This window comes from Chiloscyllium plagiosum, chromosome 28 (assembly GCF_004010195.1).
Source record: "Chiloscyllium plagiosum isolate BGI_BamShark_2017 chromosome 28, ASM401019v2, whole genome shotgun sequence".
In the NCBI taxonomy this organism is placed as follows: domain Eukaryota; kingdom Metazoa; phylum Chordata; class Chondrichthyes; order Orectolobiformes; family Hemiscylliidae; genus Chiloscyllium; species Chiloscyllium plagiosum.
Window position 1 is genome coordinate 46,917,048 of NC_057737.1, and position 26,677 is coordinate 46,943,724.

At 41.1% G+C, this 26,677-nt stretch overlaps 2 protein-coding genes across 3 annotated transcripts in view; one reads left to right on the forward strand and one right to left on the reverse strand.

The window, feature by feature from the left end:
* Positions 1-25,947, reverse strand: rpain (RPA interacting protein). 2 transcript variants are annotated; one of them, XM_043718838.1, is made up of 8 exons: positions 25,799-25,926; positions 23,145-23,315; positions 15,433-15,621; positions 13,412-13,484; positions 10,335-10,449; positions 7,930-7,993; positions 6,764-6,898; positions 1-191 (listed from the first exon to the last, which is right to left on the reverse strand). In XM_043718838.1, exons 3-8 carry the CDS (start codon positions 15,508-15,510, stop codon positions 162-164), a joined length of 495 nt encoding a protein of 164 aa, XP_043574773.1. In that variant the 5' UTR covers positions 15,511-15,621; positions 23,145-23,315; positions 25,799-25,926; the 3' UTR covers positions 1-161. The 2 variants fall into 2 exon arrangements, with proteins under 2 accessions (XP_043574773.1, XP_043574772.1); XM_043718837.1 differs by lacking the exon at positions 23,145-23,315 and having other exon boundaries at positions 25,799-25,947.
* The window catches only part of nup88 (nucleoporin 88), a 48,635-nt gene continuing 47,890 nt past the window's right edge, over positions 25,933-26,677 (forward strand). The window contains exon 1 of the mRNA XM_043718836.1: positions 25,933-26,279. Within this exon, the coding sequence (XP_043574771.1) occupies positions 25,956-26,279 (324 nt within the window). The 5' untranslated portion in view covers positions 25,933-25,955. The remainder of the gene's footprint in view (positions 26,280-26,677) is intronic.

Here is a 26,677-nt window from a genome sequence, read left to right on the forward strand (position 1 = left end):
TAAATACAAACACAAAAAAACCTTTATTACATTACAGGTAGAATACAGAACGCACAAGGTGTAGCATAACAAAGCACAGATTATTCTTATTCAGCCAATTTAAACCCTGAGAAATTGAATTTTTTGATTTGTTGGACGAGATCCAGGAAGAGTCTGGGTAATTACACGATAACTGACAGATAATCACAAGCCTGAAAGAGAAAGAAAATGCTTTATTACAAATTACAATAAGTTAGTATACAAAATACATGCGAAAGGGTTAGATTTGAAGACATTCAGGAAGTATGTTTAATATCAGAATATTATATAAAAATGTTTACTTGTGTCACTTCTATGAAGTTATGCAAAAGAGAACTGCATATTTCTGCTAAATTGATTTGGGAACTCACCATCCTGACTTGGAACTGCATCGCCATTCATTCACAATCAGAGATAAAATCCTAGAACTCCCTCACTAACAGCAGTGTGGGTGTTCCTACACCACATGGACTGCAGCATTCAAGAAGGCAGTATACCACTGGCTTCTCAATGGCAATTAGGGATGGGCAATAAATGTTGACCTAGCCAGTGACACTCACATCACCTGAATGCATTGCAAAACGAAGGCTTGTGCAAACACCAGCAAGCATCCCCACTTCTAACCTTATAATGGAGGGAAGACCATTGCTGAAGCAGCTGAAGATGATTGGCCCTAGGAACTCTTGCAGAGATGACTGGCCTCCAATATCCACAATCATCTATCTTTGGCCTAGCTCATGGAGAAATTTCTTCTTATTCCCATTAACTCAAGCTTTTCTTGGACTTCTTGATGCCAATACTTGGTCAAATGCAGCCTTGATTTCAAGAGCAGTCACTCTCTTTCGTATATTTAGCGTTTGTCCTTCTTTGAAGCAATGCTGTAATGAGGTCTGAAGCTGCTTGGACCCTGATGGAACCCAAACTGAGCAGTAGTGAGCAGGTTATTGCCGAGCAGGATCAGCTTGATAGCACCCCATTCATCACTTTGCTGATGATTGAGAACAGACAGAGGGTGCTAATTGGTTGGATTTGAGTTGTCCTGCTTTTTATGGACAGAATCCACATTTTTGCAAAGTTGCTAATTTTGTAGCTATCAGGAACAGCTTAGCTAGAGGAGTGGCAAGCTCTGTAACACAAATCTTCAGTACTATTGCCAGAAAGATGTCAGGACCTATTGTTTTTACAACTTCTGGTACCTTCAGCCATTCTTTGATATCACGTGGAGGGAAACAAATTGACTATAGACTTGAATCTGTGATGATGGGGACTTCTAGAGATGGAGATGAATCATTCACTGGTCTTCCAGTAAAAATGGATGAAAATGCTTCAGCCTCATCTTTTGCACTGATCTACTGGGCTCCCCCTTCATTGACAGTGAGGATATATTTGGGGCGTTCCCCTTCAGTGAGTTGCTTACTTATCTATCACCATTCACAACTGACGTGGCAGGACTGTAGAGCTTAGATCTGAGTTGGTTATGGGATCATGTAGGGCAGTTTATTGCATGCTGCTTACAATGTTTGGCATGTACATTGTCCTGTTTTGTAGCTTCACCAAGTTGACACTACACTTTTAGTTATGCCTGGTGCTGCTCCTGGCATGCCCTCCTGTGTTTTTCTATTGACCAGGGATAGTTCCCTGACTTGATAGTAATGGTAGAGTGGGGATATGTCAAGTCATTAGTTGCAGATTGTGGCTGAATACAATTCTGTTTATGATGCTCACAGTGCCTTGTGGATATCCAGTCTTGAATTGCTAGATCTATTCAAAGTCTATCCTGTTTAGTACAATATCAGCATTCCACACAACACAATGAAGGGTATTCTCAACGTGAAGGTCTCCATGAGCACTGTGCGGTGACCACTCATACCGATACTGTTATAGACAGACACATCTCTGACGGTTTGGTTGGTAAGGATGAAGTCAAGTATGTTTTTCCCTCTTGTTAGCTCCCTCACCATCTGTCACAGAACCAGTCAAACAGCAATGCCCTTTAGGACTTGGCATTTCGTTCAGCAGAGGTGCTGCTGACCCATGCTTAGAGATGAACATCGAAGTCCACTCTCAATCCCAGAGAATAATCTGTGCCCTTGCTATCTTCATTGCTTTCTCCAAATGGTGTACAAAACGGATGAGCACAAATTCATTAACCAAAGGCAATCAGCAACTTCCCTTGCCAGTGTTGGACCTGATGCCATGAGACTTTATGGTTCCACAGTCAGTGCTGAGGACTTCCAGGGTAAACTCCCCACCCCCACCCCCCGGACGGTATACCTCTATGCTGTTACTTCTGCTGGGCTGTTCCTATACAGGGATGGTGACATCTGGGACAACAATCCATACAGACAACAGTCTATAATGTATGATTCTGTGAGTATGGCCATGTCAGGCTGTGGCTTAACTGGTGTGTTGGAGAGCTGTCTCAATGCTGGCACTTGCCCCCAGATGTTGGTAAGGGGAACTTTGCAAGACTAGTTTTTCCATTTGCTATTTGACTTTGACTAGACCAATGCTGAGTGGTCCCTCTAGTTTCATTCATTTCTTCAGTAGCAGTTCCGTACAACTGAGTGGTTTGCAAGGACACTTCAGAGGCCAATTGAGAGTTACTCACATTTCTCAAGGCATAGAGAGATTACAACTTCAATTGCAGACTTCCAGGTTAATTTAGACTAGGATTAATTGTTGGTCCAGTATTACGTCTATAGGTCAAGTGTCGTTTCTGGAATGGTAATTGCTTAAATAAATGCTAATTTCATCAATGTTTTCAAGAAAATTCCTTTTAGCCTCATCAAAATTGGACCACAAGGCAGCTTAGAGTTTACCTGTACACAAGAAAGATGTCATAAAACACCTGCCCCACAGGAACAGGAAAACTGCTATTACTTAAGACAATTGCTGATTTTATAATTTTTATAACTTGCCAATTGGGAATATATGCACTTGGTACGGTAAAGAAGAGAGTCAGTGTCATTCTTACACTTGTAGTCAAAAATAATTTGGAGACACTGGTGTTGGACTGGGGTGTACAAAGTTAAAAATCATACAACACCAGGTTATTCTCCACAACCACCTGATAAAGGAGCAGCGCTCCAAAATCTAGTGCTTCCAAATAAACCTGGTTGGACTATAACCTGGTGTTGTAACATTTTTAACGTAATCAAAAATGTCTCTTCTGAAAGTGAGACCACATAACTCTTACCTTTAAACCTCGCTCTCATAATCTTCAGGTGCCCAGAATTGGGAACTTTAGTCACATCAGCATTCAATGATTTTGTATAGGTTTAGCAAAACTTGGTATTTGTCCTCTATGCCTCCACTTGTAAAGCCCATTGAAAATTCAGGTTTCATTATCTCACATTTCACAACCACATCTGACAATCATACACATCCTAGTCCTTCATATTATGCAATCTCCTTTTTCCTTCAATTATACTTCACAGGATCTTCAGACAGCAGCAACCAAAGACTTTGTGCTCACAGATAACAACCCTACATATAAAAGGAGAATATCTTGAAGTAACAGGTATATTCAACAGATATAAGACTCCTGATTTTACTTTAGTGTTTAAGAATGTCAAAACCTCTAGTAGGTAGACAAGCAGGAGACTGGAAGAGCACAGTAAGCCAGGCAGAATAGAAAGGTGGAGAAGTCAATGTTTGGGGTATAACCCTTCTTCAGGACTGGAAGTGGGGATAGGCGGAGCTGCAGATACAGCTAATAAATCAGTACCAACTGATTTGCCTATAATAACAGGTTACTTTTATCCAAACAAGTAGATAGTCACAGAAACATTACACTTTAAATTGAGTGGTAAGTGTGTTTTCATCATAATTTTTAATGAACCACACTTACAAATGTCCAGCATGGGCACATACAGGATAAAGTACAATAGATGCTGAAAATCTGAAATACAAATAGAAAATGCTGGAAATACCTAGAAGGCCAGACAACGACTGCGGAGAGAAAACAAACACTTCAGATCGACAATCTGCACTAGTTCTAAGAGTGTCTATGACCTATTTTTCTCTGCACATATGCTAGATGTGCTGAATGTTACCAACACTTTGCATTTTATTGGAGCCAGCCCTCCAGAAAGCACTCAGACACTAGACCCCACCACCAGGAACATCTTCCCTATCCCACCTCTCTCTGCCTTCTGCAAGGACCAAAGAATAAAGAAAATTACAGCACAGGAACAGACCCTTTAGCCCTCCAAGCCTGCACCAATCCAGATCCTCTTTCTAAACCTATCACCTATTTTCTAAGGATTTGTATCCCTCTGCTCCCTGCCAATTCATGTATCTGTCTAGATACATCTTAAATGATGCTACCGTGCCAGCCTCTACCACATCCACTGGCAAGGTCTGCCAGGCACCCACGACCCTCTGCATAAAGAACTTTCCATGCATATTTCCCTTAAACTTTTCCCCCTCTTACCTTGAAGTCATGACCCTGAGTAATTAAGTCCCCCATTCTGAGAAAAAGCTTCTCGTTATCCACCTTGTCTATACCTCTCATGATTTGTAAACCTCAATCAGGTCCCCCTTTAACATCCATCTTTCTAATGAAAGTTATTCTAATCTATTCAACCTCTTTTCATAGCTAGCACCCTCCATACCAGGCAACATCCTGGTGAACCTCCTCTGCACCCTCTCCAAAGCATCCACATCCTTTTTGTAATGTGGTGACCAGAACTGTACGCAGTTTTCTACATGTGGCCAAACCAAAGTCCTATACAACTGTAACATGACCTGCCAACTATTGTACATTAATACCATGTCTGATGAAGGAAAGCACGCCATACACCTTCTTGACCACGCTACTAACCTGCGTTGCCACCTACAGGGTACAATGGACCTGAACACCCAGATCTCTCTCTACATCAATTTTCCCTTGGGCTTTTCCATTTACTGTATAGTTCGCCCCAGAACGAGATCTTCTAAATGCATCACGTCACATTTGCCTGGATTGAACTGCATCTGCCATTTCTCTGCCCAACTCTCCAGTCTATCTATATTCTACTGCATTCTCTGGTAGTCCCCTTCACTGTCTGCTCCTCCACCAATTGCAGTGTCATCTGCAAACCTGCTGATCAGATCACCCATACCTTCCTCCAAATCATTTATGTATAACATTAACAACAGTGGTCCCAGCATGGATCCCTGTGGATCACCACTGGTCACAGTTCTCCATTTTGAGAAACTGCCTTCCACTACTATTGTCTGTCTCCTATTACCCAGCCAGTTCTTTATCCATCTAGCTAGTACATCCTGGACCCCTTGCAACTTCACTTTCTCCAACTGCCTACCATGGGGAACCTTTTCAAATGCCTTACTGAAGTCCATGTATATGACAGCCCTTCCCTCATCAATCAACTTTGTCACTTCCTCAAAGAATTCTATGGTAAGACATGATCTTCCCTCCACAAAACCATGTGCCTATCATGGATAAGCTCATTTTTCCCCAAATGGGAATAGATCCTATCCTTCAGTATCTTCTCCAGCAGCTCCCCTACCACTGATGTCAGGCTCACAGTCTATAATTACCTGGATGATTCCCGCTACCCTTCTTAAACAAGGCATCAATATTTGCAATTCTACAGTCCTCTGGGACCTCACCGGTGTTCAAGGATGCTGTAAAGATATCTGTTAAGGCCCTAGCTATTTCCTCTCCCACTTCCCTCAGTTCCCTTCACCAGTCCTTGGTTTGTGCCATTCTCCTCACCAATCCCTCTGAATCCCCAGGTACCTTCCCCTGTAACCAGCACTTCACCCCCCTCACTTCCATTCATGGCCCCAAACAGTCCTTCCAGATGAGACAGAGGTTCACCTGTCTCTCTTCTAACCTAGTTTATCGCATCAGGTGCTCCCAATGTGGTCTTCTCTACATCAGGGTGACCAAATGTAAACTTAGGGAATGGTTCGCCGAGTATCTTAGCTGGGCCCACAGGGGCCGACCGGAACTCCCAATCACCGCCCATTTTAATTCCCCTTCCCATTTCCTTTCCGACAAGACCATCTTTGGCCTCCTCCATTGTCACAATGAACCAAACTGCAAATTAGAAGAACAAAACCTCATCTTCCACCTGGGCAGCCTACAAACCGAGGGGACTCAACATTAAGTTCTCCAACTTCAAATACCCTCCCTTTCCTTCCCCAGACTCCCTTCCTGGCCCCTCCCCTCCCCTCACCTCACCTCCACTCCTCTCAGCCAACTACCGGATTCATTCCTGTCATTGACCAACCAAGTTGTACCGTGTATCTGTCTTCACCTATCCCCACTTCACCACTCTGCTCACCCTCCAAACCCCTTTATCTGCAGCTTCCCTTACATCCACTTCCAGTCCTGAAGGAGAGTTACACCCAAAACATTGACTTTTCCACCTCCTGATGCTGCCTGGCCTTCTGTGTTCTTCCAACCTCCTGCTTGTCTACCTCTCATTCCCTTTCAGCAAGAAACCTGCAGCAGCTGCCTGAGATCTGGTTTGGCACAATGTAAATATGAATTTAAACAAAGAAAGTATGAAAAAAGAAATGATCTACTGAACAAAACAAAAATCAATGTCAAGGCAATAAATAAAGTAACTAAACGAGTTAATAAAAAGTGCCAAATAGCAGAACCTGATAAAAGTAGAGACAGTACTCCTGCTGTGATGGAACACATGCTGAAAACCAATTTTTCCCCTAAAGCTGAGGATCTGTTACATCACTATAGCAAAGTTGTATCGTAAACTCTCACACATACCTGACAGCTCATGAGAAGCGTGGGCTCTGCTTCCATACCATTCACCAGACAGAAGCTGGGACAGTGGCCACATAGAGTGTTATGTTCTGTGACACTATGTTCCAGAAGAGCTCGAAACTGCTGCACGGTCACCTCCTGCAAGTGAATGAGCAAAAACCGCAAACGTTTCAATAGTTTGAAGATACACTAGACTAACACAGCTCTCATTTAGCAGGAACTAAACCAATTTATCTGTATTAAGATATGCATCATCCACAAATTGAATCATAAAATCACACTGTACAGAAGAGGCCCTTTGGCTCATTGAGTCTGTACCACCAAAAAGTGCCAGGCAATGACGTGACCATCTCCTATAAGACCATCAGTCCTTGGCATCCAAATGCAGTACCATCACTGAATTCCCCATGATCAACATTCTAGGCATTGTCATTGATGATAAACTGAACTGGAGGAGACATATAAATAATACTGGTACAAGAACAGGTCAAACACAGGCAATTCTGAATCTTCTGTCTCAAAGCCTATCTACCGTCTACTTGGCACAAAACAACAGTCTGACAGAATATTCTCCATTTGTCTGGATGAGTATGAGCCCAACAACACTCAAGAAACCTTACACCATCTCGTACAAAGCAGCCCACCTTATCAATACCCCACTGAGGACATTAAGTGTACATTCCCCCTGTAACTGATGCACTTTGGCAGCAGTGTGCGCTATGTAAAAGATGCATTGCAGCAACTCACCACACATCTTTAACAACACCTTAAAAACCTGTGACTGCTACAACCTAGAAGGACAAGGGCAGCAGATGCATCAGAACATTACCACCTAGAGGTTGCCCTCCAAAATATACATCATCTTATCTTGGAACTATGTCACCGTTCCTTCACGGTCATGTAGTAAAAATCCTAAAAACCCTTTGCAAACAGCACAAAATGTGTTCGTGGAACAGATGTACTACAGTAGTTCAAGGCAGCAGATTACCACCACACTCTCAAGCGTGATTAGAATTAAGCAATAAATGCCAGCCGACCAATGCCTGTGAATAAATTTTGAAAATAGTCTATGCAGTCAGGGACTGTAAACTCAGTACTATGTGCCCAATCACCAATCTCATGAAAGGAACAAAATAAGGGAGTCAGATTCCTGTATGCAAGAAACTTACCCTCGCAGTAATGCACATTCCACATAGACACGTTATAAAGTTACTGTTCACATTTAAGTAGTTCCTGCAAAAGAGAAGTACATTTTGTTAGATTGTTCCTGTTTTTATTGAAATAATTCTGGGAAGCATTAAGTATAGTGAATGTACATGGTCATCAAATATGTTGTAGTACTTCCAGTTTCAATTTACTCACTCTTACTCCCTTTAATTAATGATAGAGTACAGCTCCACACTAAACTACCTTGTAAAGCCAGGTCCCACCTCCAGATAAGAACCAAAAGTCACACGTTGACGTCTATATCTTATTATCTTGTATTTGTGTCTCCAATATACATTGACTGCAAAATGGAAACCCACACTCCCAGATCTTATTGTTTTCAGCAAACATAATCAAAGGCTAATTATAGAAAAGCAAAAGGAAGATAATAGAATAAGCAGAAGTCTTAATTGCAGTTCACATTAGTTTTGAAAAGAACTGCATTTGAACCGGAGCACTCAGTTTAAGTTGTTTTACTTTGGTATTTTTCCACTCCAGAGACTTGGCCAATAAAATCCAAAGGGGAACTGAGACACGCCGAAAGGCCTACTCCAAGTCAAGAGACCTCCAGCAGGGAGGCATGCATATCTCCTCCAAACCATGGTTATGTTACTGGTTTGGACTAGTAATGCATAGAATACTTACCAATATTAATCCCATCAGACTGGCAGTTTACAATAAAATTTTAGGAACCTTGTCCAGGACAGTTTGAGATGGATTTATTTTTATAAGAAGAATAGTTTTATCCCTATCGACTTGCTGACTTAGTAAATCTGGCCAGTTTCAGCCTTAACGTATAGTCAAGAGATTTTGTTTTTGCTTCCCAAAGTACAGGAAAACAAACAGTAACTATAAGCCAAAATACAGTGCAAAGGATTTGCTAGTTGATCCGTGGGTTCAACTAAAGTTCTTACATAATAATGAGAAGACTCAGTTTGGATTGAGGGCTCAATTAAGGAACAGTCTTACCCAAATAATTTACCGAGAATTAAGTCTTAAAATGATACATAGATTGTAAGCAGGACATAAATTCCAGTGTGATGGAAGTGAAGCTAACACGTGAGTTCCAGTTTTAATCACTGGCAAATGCTCAAGTAATCATTTGCCATGCACAACAGTGCTTGTTTAAAGGTTTACTGGAAGGAAATATCATAAGCAAGCCCAGTGCAGTTTTAGCAAGTCATAGGAGCTGGAATGCTGGGTCATTTTTCTTCTGTTCAATCAAGGAATTCAAAGGCTTTTGCAAACCAATTGAGCATGAAGACTGGAGGTCAAAACAGGGCACCACTGATCTGCCAAGTCACTTAGTCATTTCAAAGATTTCAATTAAATGTGTTCTAAAGTTGCACAACTTCAAACTAGCAATGCACCTCTTGTACAGCTCTCATTAAAAGAAAACATATTTACTTTTCTCTCCAGTTCCTCTCCTGCAAATCATTTATACATCTTAAAACTATTAATTTCGGAAAACAGAAATAGGAGTTTGGTCATTCAGCCCAAAGCCTGCTCCATCATTCAATTTGATCACAGCCAATCTGCACCCACCTTGATCCAATCTTGATTCTGTACAGTGCAATAATTTTTACCAAACAGAAATCAACCTGTTTTGGAATTTCTAATTGACACCCAGCCTCAATAGCTTGTTATGGAAGAATTCCAGATTCCAATTATCTTCATTGTGAAGAACTGCTTTCTGACATTCCCTGAGTGGTCTAGCCCTAATTTTCAAATTATGCCTCTCCTTGTTCTAGGTCAGTGCCTCTCAAAGTTTTTTTCCACTGCGACCTCATTATGAGGCTTGGAAATTGTGGTGACTTCTCCTGAGATTCGAGAAAGGAAGATGTGAAGGTCTTTTAGAGTGGAAGCTTGGTTGTTGTAACTTGATCAGAGCTCCATGGTAGCCATTACTGCCTCAGTTCCAACATGTATCCAAGCATCTTAGGTCTCAACTCCAGCTGAGATTCAGACTCCTACTTTGGGAAATCCTGTTCTCAGCTTTCCCAGCAAAGTTAATAATTTTCCTATTATCCACCTTATCATCTCTATTAATCATCTAAACAATTCAATTTGATCATTCTTCAACATGTTAACCGAGAGAATAAAAACTTGGTTTATGCAACAATTGTTTTAGCCCCTGTACCATTTTGGTTCATCTGTGTTCACCCCCTCCTGGGCCAGCATATCCTGCCTAATGTACAGTACTCCATGCTGGACACAGCGATTCCAAATGGGTCTAATAAAAGCATGATATAACTCTTAACATAACTTCCATTCCTCTGTACTCTTGCCCCCTTGAAAGAAATAGCTTTAAAGAAAATCAGGAAAAGCGTTAGAAATGCACTTCATAGCTCGATTTCAGCATATTCACCTGTTACATAATGGACAAATGAGCCTGTCTGGAACATCAAATCCATCAATCATGGCATTTAAACAGGCTTCATCGAAACGTAAGCTGGCCTCATACTCCTCAATAATGGCCTGTTCTACAAGAAGTAGAGAAGACATAATATATTACTGAAAAGAATATCTAAAAGAAAATCTATTTTGCAAAAACTTGCTTGGAAGGAAAATTCTTCAAAAGCTCTTATTTATTTCTTAAATCAAAGGCTTTATTGTAAAAAAGAATTTACAACTTTCAGCCAAGATTTTATTTCACAACCTGGAAATTCAATTATTCTTCCACATTGGTACTAGCTTCTTCAGGTTCTCTTGCTGCTACTTCTGTTTGCTCAAATTTTAATTCTCTCATACACCATCCATTTTATTTGACTTTGCCAAAGCATATCTGTATTGAAACCATCAAAACATTAGAGCAGGTCAATGCTTACAAAAATAAAATCACTGCCAATTATGCCAGGTTTATTTCCTTCTTTTCCAAGCACATTTATCCTAGTTCATCAGCAATAACGAGCTGAAATGGTCAATATCTTATTGATTTTCCATCTGGTGAAGCCTATGTTAACTGTTAAGTCCACATTTTGCTGCATTGATGTTTAAAATGTTATGGACCAGGCCAGAGCCCATCAAAACATTTCAAGAAGGTAGCCCAGATCCTAACTTTTCTAATTGTTTTAAGCAGGTGTAACATGGATATTACAGAAGCAATGCAGTTTGCCCAACCACTCAGTTTTAAACAAAACAGAATCTATTTACACACAAACAAAAGAAAACCAAATTTAGAGTAACGTAATTATTTGAAAACCCACTTGACTCTATTGCAACTTAATGATGCTGTTCCAAATACTTCCAACATCCCCATAAATGACCCCATGGCAAAAAAAAGGTAAAATCAAACACAGGTGCTTACAGAAGAGATGTCAGAGAGAGCGAGAGGATCAGCATGGAGCTGTTTCTTGGACCAGCACCCTCAAACACTTGCTAAAATCAAATCAAAACAAACATTGAACTGGGAGAACTGGCCACTCCCCTTTCGTTGTACAAGTGTTTTAAAAGAGAGACTTAAAAGCATTCACAAGTAGATATACTCAGACATATCAGGACCTCTGACTTTACGGCCCCTCTGGAAAAAAAACCCAAAGACAACATAACCTTGTTGAAGGAGCAACATCATCAAAACAGGTATGAATCAGGCCATCACCACTGAACACTGTTCTTTTCATTGCTGACTTGACTTTGAATTAGCTGCAGGAATCACATTGTCAGCTCTTATAGCAACATTTTCCCTCCCATCTGCACAATATAAGCAACTCCAGACTTAAAACCAGTGAGACAAGGATATGAGCAGACCAAGTCAAAGAGAAATTTCCAATTTCTCATGGTAGTTTAGCCTTACTTAACAGAAGTTGACACTGGGAAATTGTGAAGCTGGTAATAATGTAACCAAGAAAGAGCTTGTTTGTGACTACTTGTTCAAAGTAACATCATCTGATTATCAGGTTCATCACATTTTAACAATTTCAGAACACAAACATTTTGTTCTTTGGCTTTTATCTACCCCTACAATCCCCACCATGATATGTGTTGCTTTCAGCACTACCAACCCATTATTAACTACTCACTGCCTCATTATTACTTATATAGCTTCTCTTCTTTCCTGACTTACTCTCAACAGTTCCTTTCTCAGTCTATCCGTTCTTTCTCTCTCTCTGGACTACGTCTCCAACATCCACTCCCTCTTTTTGCTCCACCATCTACACACTCCATTATCAGGAGGAGTACCAACTTTTCCTCGTTGTTTCTAACTGTGAAGAAGGGTCACTGGATTTGAAATGTTACTTCTGTTTTCTCCCAACAGATGCTGTCAGAACTGCTGAGTTTGTCCAGCAATTTCTGTTTTTGTATGTTTCATCAATAATATTTTATTGGCTGAGTTGTCACATTGATTCCTTTGCAACACAGCTGTTCAGCATATTTGTATTGTTTCCAAACTTTAGAACTGTTTATTTGTGTACATTCAGATTCAAGTATTGAGCTATTTCAATATTTCCAAAAATGTATATCATGTAACTGTTTAAAACAACTTTAATTGAACAGTTATTTAGGTAATTTAAAAGGCACTGATCACACCAATATAAATTTTATGAGAAATGAAAAAGGATTAGAATATATCAAGCAGTAGAGAGTGTAATGTTAAACGATTAAATTGGAATATATCTCTGGACATTAATGTAATATTAAACTGCACTGACTGAACATTCTAGAAGTGGGTGGTGCAGATGACTCCTACTCCATTTAGACAGTCATTTGCTACTACTCCCCTACTATTATCAAATTAAATTATCATTCAGTGCCTTCCATTGAGAAATGCTTTCATAGCCATCCCCCAAAGCTAGGACATATCACACTTACATTGTCTTGGGGAATCAGTGAGTCAGAAAATTGTTTGCATAACGATTCCCTAGGAATTTATATTTACATTATCTCAGAGGATCATCTCATCCTCCCATTGTACCTGGGGTAACATGTGGTTTTGGGGGTTGTCTTGAGTGGCATGTGACTGTGAGGGAGTGGCCAGAGTATCTGCGAGCATGGCCAACTGACCTGTATAAAGGGGATGTGTTTTCTTTGTTCAGGGCCTCTTTGACTCGACTTCGCATTCCTGTGAAGAGGGTCAAAGGGGTCACCTAGCTTGAATAAGCTTTAATAAACTTTCACTGTTTGCAGAAGTTGGTGTGCGCGAAACCTTGGGAAAAGAACCTAACAAGAAGGGGTGGTGAGGATTCCCTTATGTGCTTAGAAGAGAACAGACTGAAATAAGGATTATGCTTCTATTATATTTGGTATATTGAACACATTCAGCAAACAGGTGGATAAAAAAATGCATTATACATGATGATGTCAACTTCATGTCAGAGTACAAAGACAAACTGAGTCAGCTTTTCTTCATCCCAAACCCATTTGGAGGATAGAAATGAAGACATTATAATACTTATGCCAGTTTTCTATGATGTATACTGAGAAGGTATAGCTCGTAGGGATATTTACCTTCGCTGAGGAGCTCTTGTTGAATTTCCTCAAATTCTGCCAATTCATTTATATCCTCCAGTGTATTCAGAACCTGGGAGACAAATCAAACCAAGTAAACAGGACTCCAAAGGTCCACTTCTAATAAGGTAATGCTTCAGAAATCTGATTAAATAAAACGAGAGGTTATTGTGAAGTTAAATTCACACTGGTTAATTTCTTACATGAAAGGGCTGAAAGAGCATGGAGCACGCTGCCACAGAAGATGTTGGCTTCAGAATCAGTCCAGGCATTTTCAACAAAGGGAAGTAGTAAGGGCTAAGGAGGGCAGACAATGAGCATTAAAATGCAAAGGAATTGTCAAGGACAAAAACAATAAGGTGGACTGCTTCCTGCTGTTTCTACATTGCCAAAATTAGTTGGAACTATAAAGATGCTGAATTATAAGAGGATTGTTTATAATCTGTAATTGTGAAAGCAATATGCATATTCCACCTAATCATTACAGGAAGATTTAACAGTGTGATAAGCTTCACAATGCTTCCATTATAAATGTGGATATTGAAATGTCTAATGACAAGGATGTCAGGGAATTTGGTAACATTACAGATATATCAACGTATATCAACGTATAGACATTGCTGTATAGACATTGCCTTATCAACGACCAAGTTATAAAATATATCCTGTCAAGAAAAAAGATAAAAAGTCTTATTACCACATGTTATTTTACAAAATCAAAGTTCCAATGCAAGATAAAAAAAAAATCACGTCCCATCAGAGGCCATAGGCTACCATGTGAAACACGATCAGAGTTTAAAGACTTCAGTATTTAAAAATTACTTGGGTGATCAGAAAACTACTAATCCTTTCCCTGCAACAATTCAATTACAGAGTATGGTTATTAACAGTTCAATGAGACCAACACTTGGATAATCACAGTCAACAGTCCCAGCAGTAATTGGTTCTCAGGGTAGTTCACTCAAATTTCAGGACATTGGTAACAGGTTCTTTTAGGCTCAGTTTCAAGGTACAGACATCCGTATATATCAAAGCAAACTCCACTTATTACCATTGAATATATTTATGTATATTCTACCCCAAACTTTGAATTAGAGTCAATATAAATAAGACAATTTTTTTTATGAAATGACTTCTCTTCAAAACATTACAAGTACATTCTTGAACAAGACCATAATCACACATCCAACGATACAGTTTAATGAAATGCCCTGCACTGCAAAATAACTACCTTAGAAACATAATTTCTAAAATGTCCAATTATTGCAGAAGATCTTCTGTCAAATTGAATATTACGTGGGCGGCACGGTGGCACAGTGGTTAGCACTGCTGCCTCACAGCGCCAGAGACCCGGGTTCAATTCCCGCCTCAGGCGACTGACTGTGTGGAGTTTGCATGTTCTCCCCGTGTCTGCGTGGGTTTCCTCCGGGTGCTCCGGTTTCCTCCCACAGTCCAAAGATGTGCAGGTCAGGTGAATTGGCCATGCTAAATTGCCCGTAGTGTTAGGTAAGGGGTAAATGTAGGGGTATGGGTGGGTTGCGTTTCGGCGGGTCGGTGTGGACTTGTTGGGCCGAAGGGCCTGTTTCCACACTGTAATGTAATCTAATCTAATCTAAATTACACTTTATAGATTCAACTAATATACATCAGGACTTTGCCATTATTTATAACTTCTCAAAATATCTGCTTCGGACAAGTGTACTCAGTTTGCTCCTTTCAAAAGGACGATAGCCTCAAAATACATAATTTAAAATGTATTCTTTTGTTGCTTGTGAGCATCACTTATTGCCCATCCCCAACTGCCCTTGCAGTTTGATGAATCACTTTCTCAAATTGCTGTATAGATATGCCATTACATTGTACAATGCTTAACACACAAGAATTGGAGTTGTTCATATGCTCTCCTCACCATATTATTTTAAAGGAGATGCCATCCTTATATTTTAGTATTTGCTTCAAAGCATACGAAGTTCAAAAATGGAATTAGAACCAATCATAGAAGGGTTTTGAGACTGACAAACCTCTGCTAAACTTCCCTTCTTCCACAACGATTGGAAATCACCATCTTGGGCTTTCAGGGCTCTCCATTCTTCATCCATCACCTCTTGAACTAGGAAGGATCCATTCAGGCTGCAGTTGGAATTTTGATTCACATGCCTGTACCTGTCCAACAGCTTTGCTCTGCTATTCTTCAATCTTTCTACACATCTCTGGTGAGAAAAAAAACATAAGGAATGAAAGTCATTGTACATCATAAATATTTCTTATTTAGAGTGATAATAACATATCTGCAATTTATTTGGAGAGATATAACCTAATGCCTATTTGCAAATGAATTAAAATTAAACAAATATTTAAAACAAAAACAGGAGAATTTCCTACTTAACCACATTCTGTAAAATGAAAGGCATTGCACCTCACTGCACAGTTCAAAATTTACATGTTATTACAGAGAGATTCTCTCAACCACTTCTTCAGTTTTGGCTTTTACCACTCGTAACACCCGTTCCTACCCATGATCCTATTAATGCAGGAGGCTTCCCACTGTAATGGGGACTACAACAACAGCTGGTGGATTCCACCTGTATTGAACAGGTAATGAGAGCTTGGTTGATGCATCAATCCAATGGCAGTATTGACATTTTTATCAGATCAATTTAAGCCTTTTGAAATGTTTCAATATGTATACTGGAACAACAAAAGAAGCATCAATGGGTGGAGTCAGGCTCCTACAGGACTGGGGTTTTAGTGTAACTTTCAGCAGTTGCTGGGGTTTTGAAGCTGGATATGGAAGCTATTATTCCTCTTTATGTTACAGCTAAAAGCTTTCTGCTGCCAGAATTGTGAGAAGAAGCTTTCCAATAGAGTTAAAGTTATGTCAGGTCTTCTTTTTTTTGTTTGTATTTTAACTATAAGGTAAGAATAAAGTAGGTTTTGCTTAAAGCCAAGCAAGTGGTGTAACCAATAGAATTTCACTTTACACTTGCCTTTAAATAAGAAAACGTTAGGCTCTGGCTATCTCCTTGGTATATTTGAAGGGGGTTTGGTCTGGTCCATAACAACTGATACTTCAATCATTGGATCACTACTCAGGTAAACCTTAATAAAATTAAGGCAATAGTTTGCAGTTCTGGTTGCTATATTACAAAACAGATATAGAAGTAGTGATAAGAGTACAAAGATGATCTTCATGAATGCTATGAGAGCAAAGAGAGTGAAACTGCAAGAGATGATTGAATTGCCTGTGGCTCTTCTGTCTTTAAGGAAGGCAGAAGTGATTTGACAGAGGTTTTTTAAGATCACAAAGAAGTTCAGCAGTGTAGTGTGTGTGCGCGTGTGAGAGAGAGAGAGAGAGAGAGAGGCAACCTGAGGCAGAACATGTTGCAAAGAGGAAAATAAAATTCTACTGCGTTGATATAAATTTAAATATGAAATGCTTTTTCTTTGGGTTCTGTGCCTTAGATAGAATCTACATATCAATAACACTACAATTTTGTTGAGATACCTAACAATGGAACATGCTGTATTGGCCCAAATTGAATTTTATTACCATCGAAATGCTCTAGAATATACTTTTCCAAATTTTATGCATGAAGTACAAACATTGACTTATTTACTGTCCAAAAGGGCATAAATAAAAACAAATTCAATATATATTTCAGAAGCCTTTTTAAATCAGAGTGGATGAAAATATGGAACTTACTGCCACATCAAATAGTATGGGTGCATTTGAGGACACTGAAGGAGAATGGGAAATAAGGATATGTTAGAGTGAGATTAACTAAGGTGGGAGGAGACTTCTGTGGAAGACTGATGTTGACTTATTAGGCTGAATGGCCTGTTTCTGTGCTGACTATAAAATTCTGCGTAATTGCTTTAATGATGCCTTTCCAGCAGCTGATCAATTACAGTTGGTGTGATAGTCAAGCCTGGCACAATATTCTCACACACTTTCACAGGAATAGCTGGATAGCAATTGAAGTTGACTTCTCCCTATATCTTTGTTTAGAAATACAGAAGATACTTACAGTAGTCCATCACTGCCTCAGTTGATAAACAAAATTTGCAATAATCAAAGATCATTGATCAAGCAATCATACTGCCACGAGTTTATTACAGACCCCAAAAAGGCAATAGAGGAGCACATATGTTGATAATTTACTGACATATGTAAAAACCATAGTAGAGTAATTATATTAGGGGATTTCAACATCCCTCAGCACTAACTGCAATAGTCATAGTGTGAATGGTATAGCGGGAACAAATTTAAAAAAATATATATATATTCAGGAGAGTTTTCTAATATCAACATATAGGAAAGATCCAACAAGGGACAATGCAGTGTTGGACCTAACTCTGGGGAACAAAGCAGACAAGTGTATGAGGTAGCAATGAGAGAGCATTTTAGTGACAGCAAGCACAACACTGCCTTTTAAGCATGTTGTGGTAAAGGACAAAGGTGGTCTGCAAAAAAATTGTTTTGGAAATGGGGACAGCAGATTTTATTAAAATAAGGCACAATCTGGCCAAAGTAGTCTGGGAAGAGCTACTTCTAGGTAAATTTACAATGGAATGCTGGGGAGAATTTCCAGGATTACAGATCCAAGACATTTTACAGAGTGAAGTGTAGAGGCAACAAGTCTGTAGAAACTTGGTTATCAGGAATGGATAAGAAGGAATGTATGTGGGCGGCACGGTGGCACAGTGGTTAGCACTGCTGCCTCACAGCGCCAGAGACCCGGGTTCAATTCCTGCCTCAGGCGACTGACTGTGTGGAGTTTGCACATTCTCCCCGTGTCTGCGTGGGTTTCCTCCGGGTGCTCCGGTTTCCTCCCACAGGTGAATTGGCCCGTAGTGTTAGGTGCAGGGGTAAATGTAGGGGAATGGGTCTGGGTGGGTTACGCTTCAGCGGGTCGGTGTGGACTTGTTGGGCCGAAGGGCCTGTTTCCACACTGTAAGTAATCTAATCTAATCTAAGTAATCTAATCTAAAAAAAAGGAAAAGTAAGGCCTTCAGTGAAGGGAGCAATTCAGCCCTCATGGAATACAAAAAGTGTGGGGGGGGGCTAGTTCAGAAGGCAATTAGGACAGAAGAGGCAGGAGAAAAACACTGGTGGATAATATTAGGAAGAATCCCAAGATATTCTCTAAGTATGTCAAGGGGAAGAGGATAACCAGGCAAAGAATTAGATCCATTAGGGACCAAGGAGGGAATTCGCTGAAAGGATGTTGGTAGAGTGTTAAATAAGTACTTGACACCAGTCTTTACTTTGGAAGAGGAGGATGAAGTCATGAAGAGGGTCAGTGAGGTTCTTGAGCAGTTTTACAGAGAGAGTGAGGAGGTATTAGAGGTTTCGGCAGGCTTATGAATGGACTAATCCCAGGTTCAGATGAGTTTGTATCTCAGGCTGTTGTGGGAAACAAGGAAGGAAATTACAGGGGGTCTGACCCAAATTTTGAATTTTTCTCTGGCCACAAAGGAGGTGCGAGAGGATTGGAGCACAGCTAATGTGGTTCCACTTTTCAAGAAGGGGTGGTAAAAATAAACTCGTGAAGTACAGACCAGTGAGTTGAACATCAATGATTGAGAAATAGAGAAAAACATAGTGACATAGAAAATAGGAGGAGTGGACCATTTGTCACTTGAGCCTGCTTCGCCATTCATAATGATCATGGCTAATCATCTAATTGTTCCTCTTTTTGCCAAATAATTTGATCCCTTTAGCCCCAAATGCTACATTCAACTCCTTGAAATCATACAATGTTTTCTCAACTGCTTCCTGTGGTAGTGAATTTCACAGGCTCATAACTATCTGGGTTAAAAAAAAAATTCATATTAGTCTAAATGGTTTACAACATGTCCTTAGAGTGTTATTCGTGAATCTGGAATCCCTGTCATTAAGACCAGCTTTACTACATCTATCGTGTATAGTCTTGTTAGAACTTTATAGCTTTTATGACATCTTCCCCTCATTCTTCTGAAGTCCAGCGAATATAATTCTAACAGATTCAACCATTCATCATACATTAATCTTGGTATCCCAAGATTCACTCTGGTAAACCTTCACTGCATTTTGCTTAAGCAAGAAAACCGTCCCACAGATAAGGGGACAAAAAGCACCGAAGCCCTGTATAACTGTGGCAACATTTCCCTGCTGTTGAATATCCTTTCTATGAAAGCCAATAATAATGTGCTTAGTGATGCCCAGTTCAGGTTTCACCAGGATCACTCAGCTCCTGACCTCATTACAGCCTTCTTTCAAACATGGAAAGAAGAGCTTGAATTTCAAAGGTGAAGTTAAGAATGATAGCCCTTGACACCAACACATCATTTGATGAAATGTGGAAACAAGGAGCCCAAGCACAACTGGATTCAGGGGACAAGCTCTCTGCCAGTTGGAGTCATGCATGGCAGGTAGGAAGATGGTCGTGGTTGTTGGAGGTCACTCATCTCAGCTCCAGGATCTCTCTACTGGAGTTCCTCAGGGTGGTGTCCTTAGCCCAATGATCTTCAGCTGCTTCATCAATGACTTTCCCCCCAACATAAATTCAGAAATGGGGATGTTCATCAATTGTTGCACTATATTCAGCATCATTCACAACATCTCATATACTGAAACAGTCCATGTTCAAATGCAATAAGACACGGACAATATCCAGACTTGGACTGACAAGTGACAAGTCACATTGGCGCCACACAAATGCCAGGCAATTACCATTATCTCCAATAAGAATTAATTTACCTGTTGATGTTCAATGATGTTATCATCATTGAATCCTCACTATCAACATTCTGAGGGCTACCATTGACCAGAAATTCAATTGGACTCATTGTATAAACCCTGTGGTTATAAAGGCAGGTCAGCAGCAAGGAATGTTGCGGTGAATTATTCAGCTCCTGACTATCCAAAACCTCTCCACCATCTACAAAGCACAGGTGAGGAGTGTGATGGAATATTCCCCACTTACCTGGATGGGTGCAGCTCCAATAACACTCAAAAAGTTTGATACCATCCAGGATAAAGCAGCCCACTGGCATCACATCCATTCCTTTCACCACTGATGCTCAGTAAGAGCAGTGTGTGCCATCTACAAATTGCAGTGCAGAAATTCACCAAAGCTCCTTAAGACAGCGCCTTCCAAATCCACAACTACTTCCATCTGGAAGGTCAAGGATAGCAGATACATGGGCACATCACCATTTGTAAATTCCCCTCCAAGCCACTCACCATTCTGACCTGGAAATATATTGCCATTCCTTCACTGTCACTGGGTCAACATCTGGAACTTTCTCCCTAAGGGCATTGTGGTGAACCTCAGCATGTGGGTTGCAGCTGTTACCAATGCCTTCTCAAGGGCAAATCGGGATGGGTAATAAATCCTGGGCAGCCAGTGATGCGCACGTCCCATGAGTGAATATATACTAGGAAACTCAGAAGTAATTGAAAAATATTGGGCTGCTTGCCCACAGATCCCTAAAGTGGCAGGACAGGTTACTAGGTTGGATATGGCAGCATACAGGGCACTGATTTCCAGCATCTGCAGTCTTCACTTTCTCCTACTTGTCTTCATCAGTCGTGGCATAGACTATAACAGGAGAGAGATTGAGTAGGACTTTGCTTAGGCTATTGATGGAGTATTGTGTGCAGTTCTAGTCACTGCACTATAAAAGGATATGATTGCAACGGACAGGGGTGCAAATGAGATTCACCAGGATGTTTCCTGGGATAGAGCAGTTTAGCTAGAAAGAGAGAGTGGAGAAGGTTAATTTGTTTTCTTTACAGCAGAGAAGGCCAAGAGGGGACTTGATTTAGGGGACGAAGATCATGAGGCATATGGAAAGGGTTGATAGAAATCAGCTGTTCATGTCAGATGAAAGGTCAAGAACAAGGGGGCATATTTTAAGGTGAAAGGCAGGAATTCAAAGTTTGTGGGAAGATTTGTAGCTCGGGTGCTCGTTGTTGTGGTTCTGTTCGCCGAGCTGGAAAGGTAGGAAGTTTAGAGGGGATTTGAGGAAAATGTTTTTCACCAAAGGATGGAGGAAATCTGCAGTGCAATGCCTGGGAGGATAGGTGAAGCAGGAAGTCTCACGACCTTTAAAAATGACATGGACGAGCACTTGAAATGTCATAACATTCAAGGCTATGGATTCTGTGCCGGAAACTGGACTAGTGTAGATTTAGTGTTTCTTTGTTGGTGCAGATAAAATGAGCTGATAGGCCTCTTCGGTACTTTATGATTGATGAGAGCACAGGTTATGAAGAGGCTTGAGTTTTAGGAGTGCAAATATCTCAGACAATTGGGACTAAAGGAAATTACAGAAAGGGAAGGGCACCATAACAGAGGTGGGGAGCAATAGTGCAGACAACAGGACAGAGTAGATCAGTGAACATAAAAACGATGGGTGTACAGCAACTGGTAAAAGGCAGAGGTTTGGAAGACCTCAAATTTCAAGAAAGTAGAATGCAGCCAACCAGGTGTGTGCTTGTCAGTTCTGGAAGTACCAAAAGGCATTAATGAAGGCTTCATCAGTCAAACAGCTGAGGCAGGGACAAAGACAAATATGAATTCACGAGCTGGTAAAAAAGCACTTTAGTCACAGTGTGATTTATGACAAACATCAGGATAACTACAGCTCTGCCTTCAACACCATAATTCCAAACAAACTCATCTCTAAACTCTGAGTCCTAGGTCTTGGCACCCCCCTCTGTAACTGGATCCTTGACTTCCTGACCATAGAGTGCAATCTGTCAGAATAGGTGACAATACCTCCTCCATGATAAAAATCACACAACACCAGGTTATAGTCCAACAGGTTTAATTGGAAGCACACTAGCTTTCGGAGCGACGCTCCTTCATCAGGTGATTGTGATGAAGGAGCGTCGCTCCAAAAGCTAGTGTGCTTCCAATTAAACCTATTGGACTATAACCTGGAGTTGTGTGATTTTTAACTTTGTACACCCCAGTCCAACACCGGCATCTCTGAATCACAAGTCCTCCATGATAATCCTCAACATCAATGCCCCGTAAGGCTGCAGTCAAAAGTTACATGACACCAGTTATAGTTGAACAGGTTTATCTGAAATCACAAGCTTTCAGAGCACTACTCTTCGTCAGGTGAAGTCAAGAGAGCATCCAGAAAGAGACTTTATAATCAGAGAGATGGAAAGATCATACAAATGGTGCAAGTGGAGTGTTGACAGGCCAAATTATAGCTCTCTGCTCTGATGCTCTTGATCGCCTGCAAAGTGTCAACAGCTGAATAATATGTGAAGGATGACCTAAAATCTGATTAATTAAAGCAGAGAGATAATTACAAAGAATTAAAAATAAGGTGGCGCTGGAGACAAACCAAATGACTGGAATAACATGTTGGGTATAAGAGTTGCATGCAGAGGGTCTATCCAAAGTAACAAGTAATCCAAAACTGTGCAAACTAATTAGAGAGATCATAAAAAGTTGTCAAGGTGATGCTGTTAAACAGGACAGTAAGGAAGTTTTACAAAACAGTATGGTGGGGTCACATGTAGTGCGACATGAACCCAAGATCACGGTTACAGTTTCTGCCTGGCAATTCTGCTTTGTTGCGTATCTTGAAGGCCACTGTTGGGGAAAGTTGACATAGTCTGCCTGGAAGACATTTTCTTAATCTGGCTGAGAAACCATTTTGTGTCCCCAGAACTTTGTTGGCTGTGCATTCCTTACTATGAGGTAATGTGAAAGGTAGACCTTACCTTTCTAAGGTGTCAAGTTAGTGTTTTTCCCACTTTGATGAATCATCAGTGCAGGCTGTAGAACCAGTCAAGCGGACATAGACTTGTCAATTAGTCCCACTTCCTTCACGAGTTATTGCCATTTCACGGTCATTCAGCTAATTAGGGACATCTCTGCTTAGTGTCAGCAATCTGTGTAAATAGAACAAACGGTGATACCATTTGTTCTGTCCACTTGTGGAATGCATAATAGTGCTTTAGTCTTGACCCTAATGACTAACCTTTAATTCAGTACCAACTTGTAAGCATACCAAACTGTAATTAACGATCAGCCCCTATCTGCTTTCTCTATATAATCCTGTAGTAACCTGATGTACTTCAGAATAGCACCGAGCCACAGTTAGGATGGTAAATTACCCATGATATATCATGTAATAAACTAATCACTTCTCAAGGTCTGAGTCTCGAGAGTTTTCTTCAATAACTACCTTGCAGGACATGTATTCAGCTCCCTACTATACTCCTTATGCACTCACGGCTGTGAGGCCAAATTCTGCCCCAACTCCATTTACAAGTTTGCTGACAACACCACCATCGTCAGTCAGATCTCGAACAACAATGAGACAGAATACAGGAAAGAGATTGAGTGCTTAGCGGCATGGTGCAAAGACAACAATCTTTCTATTAACTTCAGCAAAATGAAAGAGTTAGCCATTGATTTCAATAGTGCTGAGATGGAGATGGTCGAGAGTGTCATGTTTCTAGGAGTCATCTGTCCAAGTCTGCCCACATTGACACGATGGTCAAGAAAGCACAACAACATCTCTACTTCCTCAGGAGGCTAATGAAATCTGGCATGTCCACAAAGAATCTTACCAATTTTTATAAATGCACCATAGAAAGCATTCTATCTGAATGCATCACAGTGTGGAATGGCAACTGATCTTCCCAAGACTGCAAGACACTAGAGAGTCATGAACATAGCCCAGTCCATCACGCAAACACACCTGCCATCCACTGATTCCATCAATACTTGCCAGTCTCAGGAAAACAGCCAACATAATCAAAGACCTCTGTCATCACAATTATACTCTCTTCCACCCTCTTCCATTGGGCAGATGACATAAAAGTTTGAATACATATATGAACAGATTCAAGAACAGCTTCTTCCCCACTGTTATCCGCCTTTTAAACAGACCTCTCAAATGTTAATGTTGAGCTCTCTCTCTCTGCAACTTCTCTACGCTATATTCTGCACTCTGTTCTATTACTCTGTTGCACTTTGTATGTTACGATCTGCCTGTACAGCATGCAAAATACTTTTCACTGTATCTCAGTACACGTGACAACAAAAAAATCAAACTCAAAGCTCACATCATGGCTAAATATGAAATTGAGGCTTTAAAAAGTCTGGATGACTCAAGTGCCTGGTGAGAGATGAAGTAGTAGTTATAGTCGTCATCTGTGGTGGAATCCTATTAAATGGCTTCAGTCTTCCCAATATTCAATTGCAGGCAATTTTTGCTTTACCTGCACTGGATTTCTGTTGAGCAATTACCCAACTTACAGACAGAAGTGTTGAGAGCAGCGTTCCTTTTTTTTCTTTTCAAGCATCTCAGAAGATTCTGGAAACAGAAGTCTATGTTGCAAAAGGGGTTTATGTGCACACTTGCAGCTTTATGGTAACATTGGTTCAAAGATAGGTGACATAAAGCTGGGGGTCATCAGCGCACACATCTGAACTGCACCTCAAGTGCTGCGTACAATTTTAGCCTCCTTGAATATTGATGTACTTACATTGGAAGCATTTCACAGAAAGGTAACTTGGTTAATTGCTGTGTTGAAGGGATTGACATATACAAAGCATAACTAGACTGGGATTGTCTCACTTGTAATTTAAAACATTGAGAGGTGATCTGGCCAGAGCAGAGTTTAAAACTAAAATGGCTCTGGTTTAAGATGCAGATAAGGAGAAATTTATTTAAAAGCGATGTGCAAATGAAGGAAGAGTGATGTGAGAAAAAAACATTTTTATACGATGAGTAAGTTATGGTGTAAAATGCACTGTCTGGAAATACACTGGACGCATGTTCAATTGAGGCGTTGGATTTGGGTAGTAATGACGTTCAGGAATGGGGGGGGGGGGGGTAAGCAGGAGACTGACACAGATTTTGGATTAGTGGTGCTGGAAGAGCACAGCAATTCAGGCAAAATCCGAGGACAGGCAAAATCCGAGGACAGGCAAAATCGACGCTTCGGGCAAAAGCCTGACACAGAGTCGATACAATTCCTGAAGAAGGGCTTATGTCCGAAACGTCGATTCTCCTGTTCCCTGGATGCTGCCTGACCTGCTGCGCTTTTCCAGCAACACATTTCCATCTCTGATCTCCAGCATCTGCAGACCTCACTTTCTCCACAGTCGATACAAGCCGAATGGCCTCCTCGAGCACCAGAATAGTTCGGTGACACTTCTCTGAGGATCATTAGCGTTTGAACTCATCCCCAGAAAAGAGGCAAATCAATGGAGATATTCACGGGGCTGAGACGGTCAGATCCGAGATTCCGGGTTAAGGTGGACAGTGGCCAGTGGAGCGAAGGCCGCGGTCGGGTCAGCCTCGATCTTACTGAATGGCGGAGAGAGCCCTAATGGCCTCCTCCGGAGCCAACTCGCTCACCTTCCGGTACACCTCCTTCCAGGGGGCAGGTCGGGTTTTATACAGAACTCTATGTCGGGAATCCGCTTCCATCTTCTTCCCAAAGCCAACAGTCAACGCTTCCCGCCCGGAGTCAGGGTCGCAGTTGGAGTTGGAGTTTCAACCGTCGGCCGTCACCATGACGCCCGCCACCGCGCAGGCGCAGTATCCCGGATGTCGGGTCACGTGGACGGTTCTGCTCGGTTGCCATTGGCTGCTTGTTATAGTGACGCACTTCCAGGCGGTCCTGAGGAAGATGGCGGATGGCTGTGAGCGGTGGTGGGGGGAGTTACTCAATCATCCCCTGTTGGACCGGCTCAAAAGGAGTGATAGGCGCTCGGATGATCCGGTTAAAAACCTCGTCTTCTGCGTCGATAGTGATCTTTTCTTCTGGGATGTGAACGAAAGCGCGTTTTACACCACTAACCTTCGGAGCTTGAACGCCGACATCGAATCGTACCAGGTACAAGCCAAGGGGGAGAGGGAGGACAGTGTGTGTGTGTGTGAGAGGAGCGGACAAACAGTTAAAACGTTGCACAGATTTAACAGGAGGCAAGGTAGTAAAGGGATGTGGTGGGTGGAAAGTGGGAAAGACTAGGATCTTCTTTGCTGCTGAATCAACTAATTAGAAAAAAAAACCAAGAACTGGTTAGAACAAAATCAAACAAAGTGCCGGAAAAACTCAACCAGTCTGACAGCATCTATGGAGAAAAAGTAAGGTTCATGTTTTGGGTCTAGTAACACTTCAGAACTGACTGTACCTAGGAAACAGGTGATTAAAATGCTAAAGATTGGATAGGGGCAGAGTCGATGATAGATGGAGCCCAGTGAGGGAAACACAGTTGGGCAGGCAAAGGAATG

What these genes read in the sequence shown, in the direction of transcription:
- rpain (XM_043718837.1), bottom strand. Translation starts at nt 25,870, where the DNA reads ATGGAAGCGGATTCCCGACATAGAGTTCTGTATAAAACCCGACCTGCC. An exon ending in GGAAGGAGGTGTACCGGAAG is followed by an intron (nt 15,622 to 25,798) that starts GTGAGCGAGTTG and finishes TTTTCTCACCAG; the next exon opens with AGATGTGTAGAAAGATTGAA. An exon ending in CGCTTCTCATGAGCTGTCAG is followed by an intron (nt 192 to 6,763) that starts GTATGTGTGAGA and finishes TTTCTCTTTCAG; the next exon opens with GCTTGTGATTATCTGTCAGT.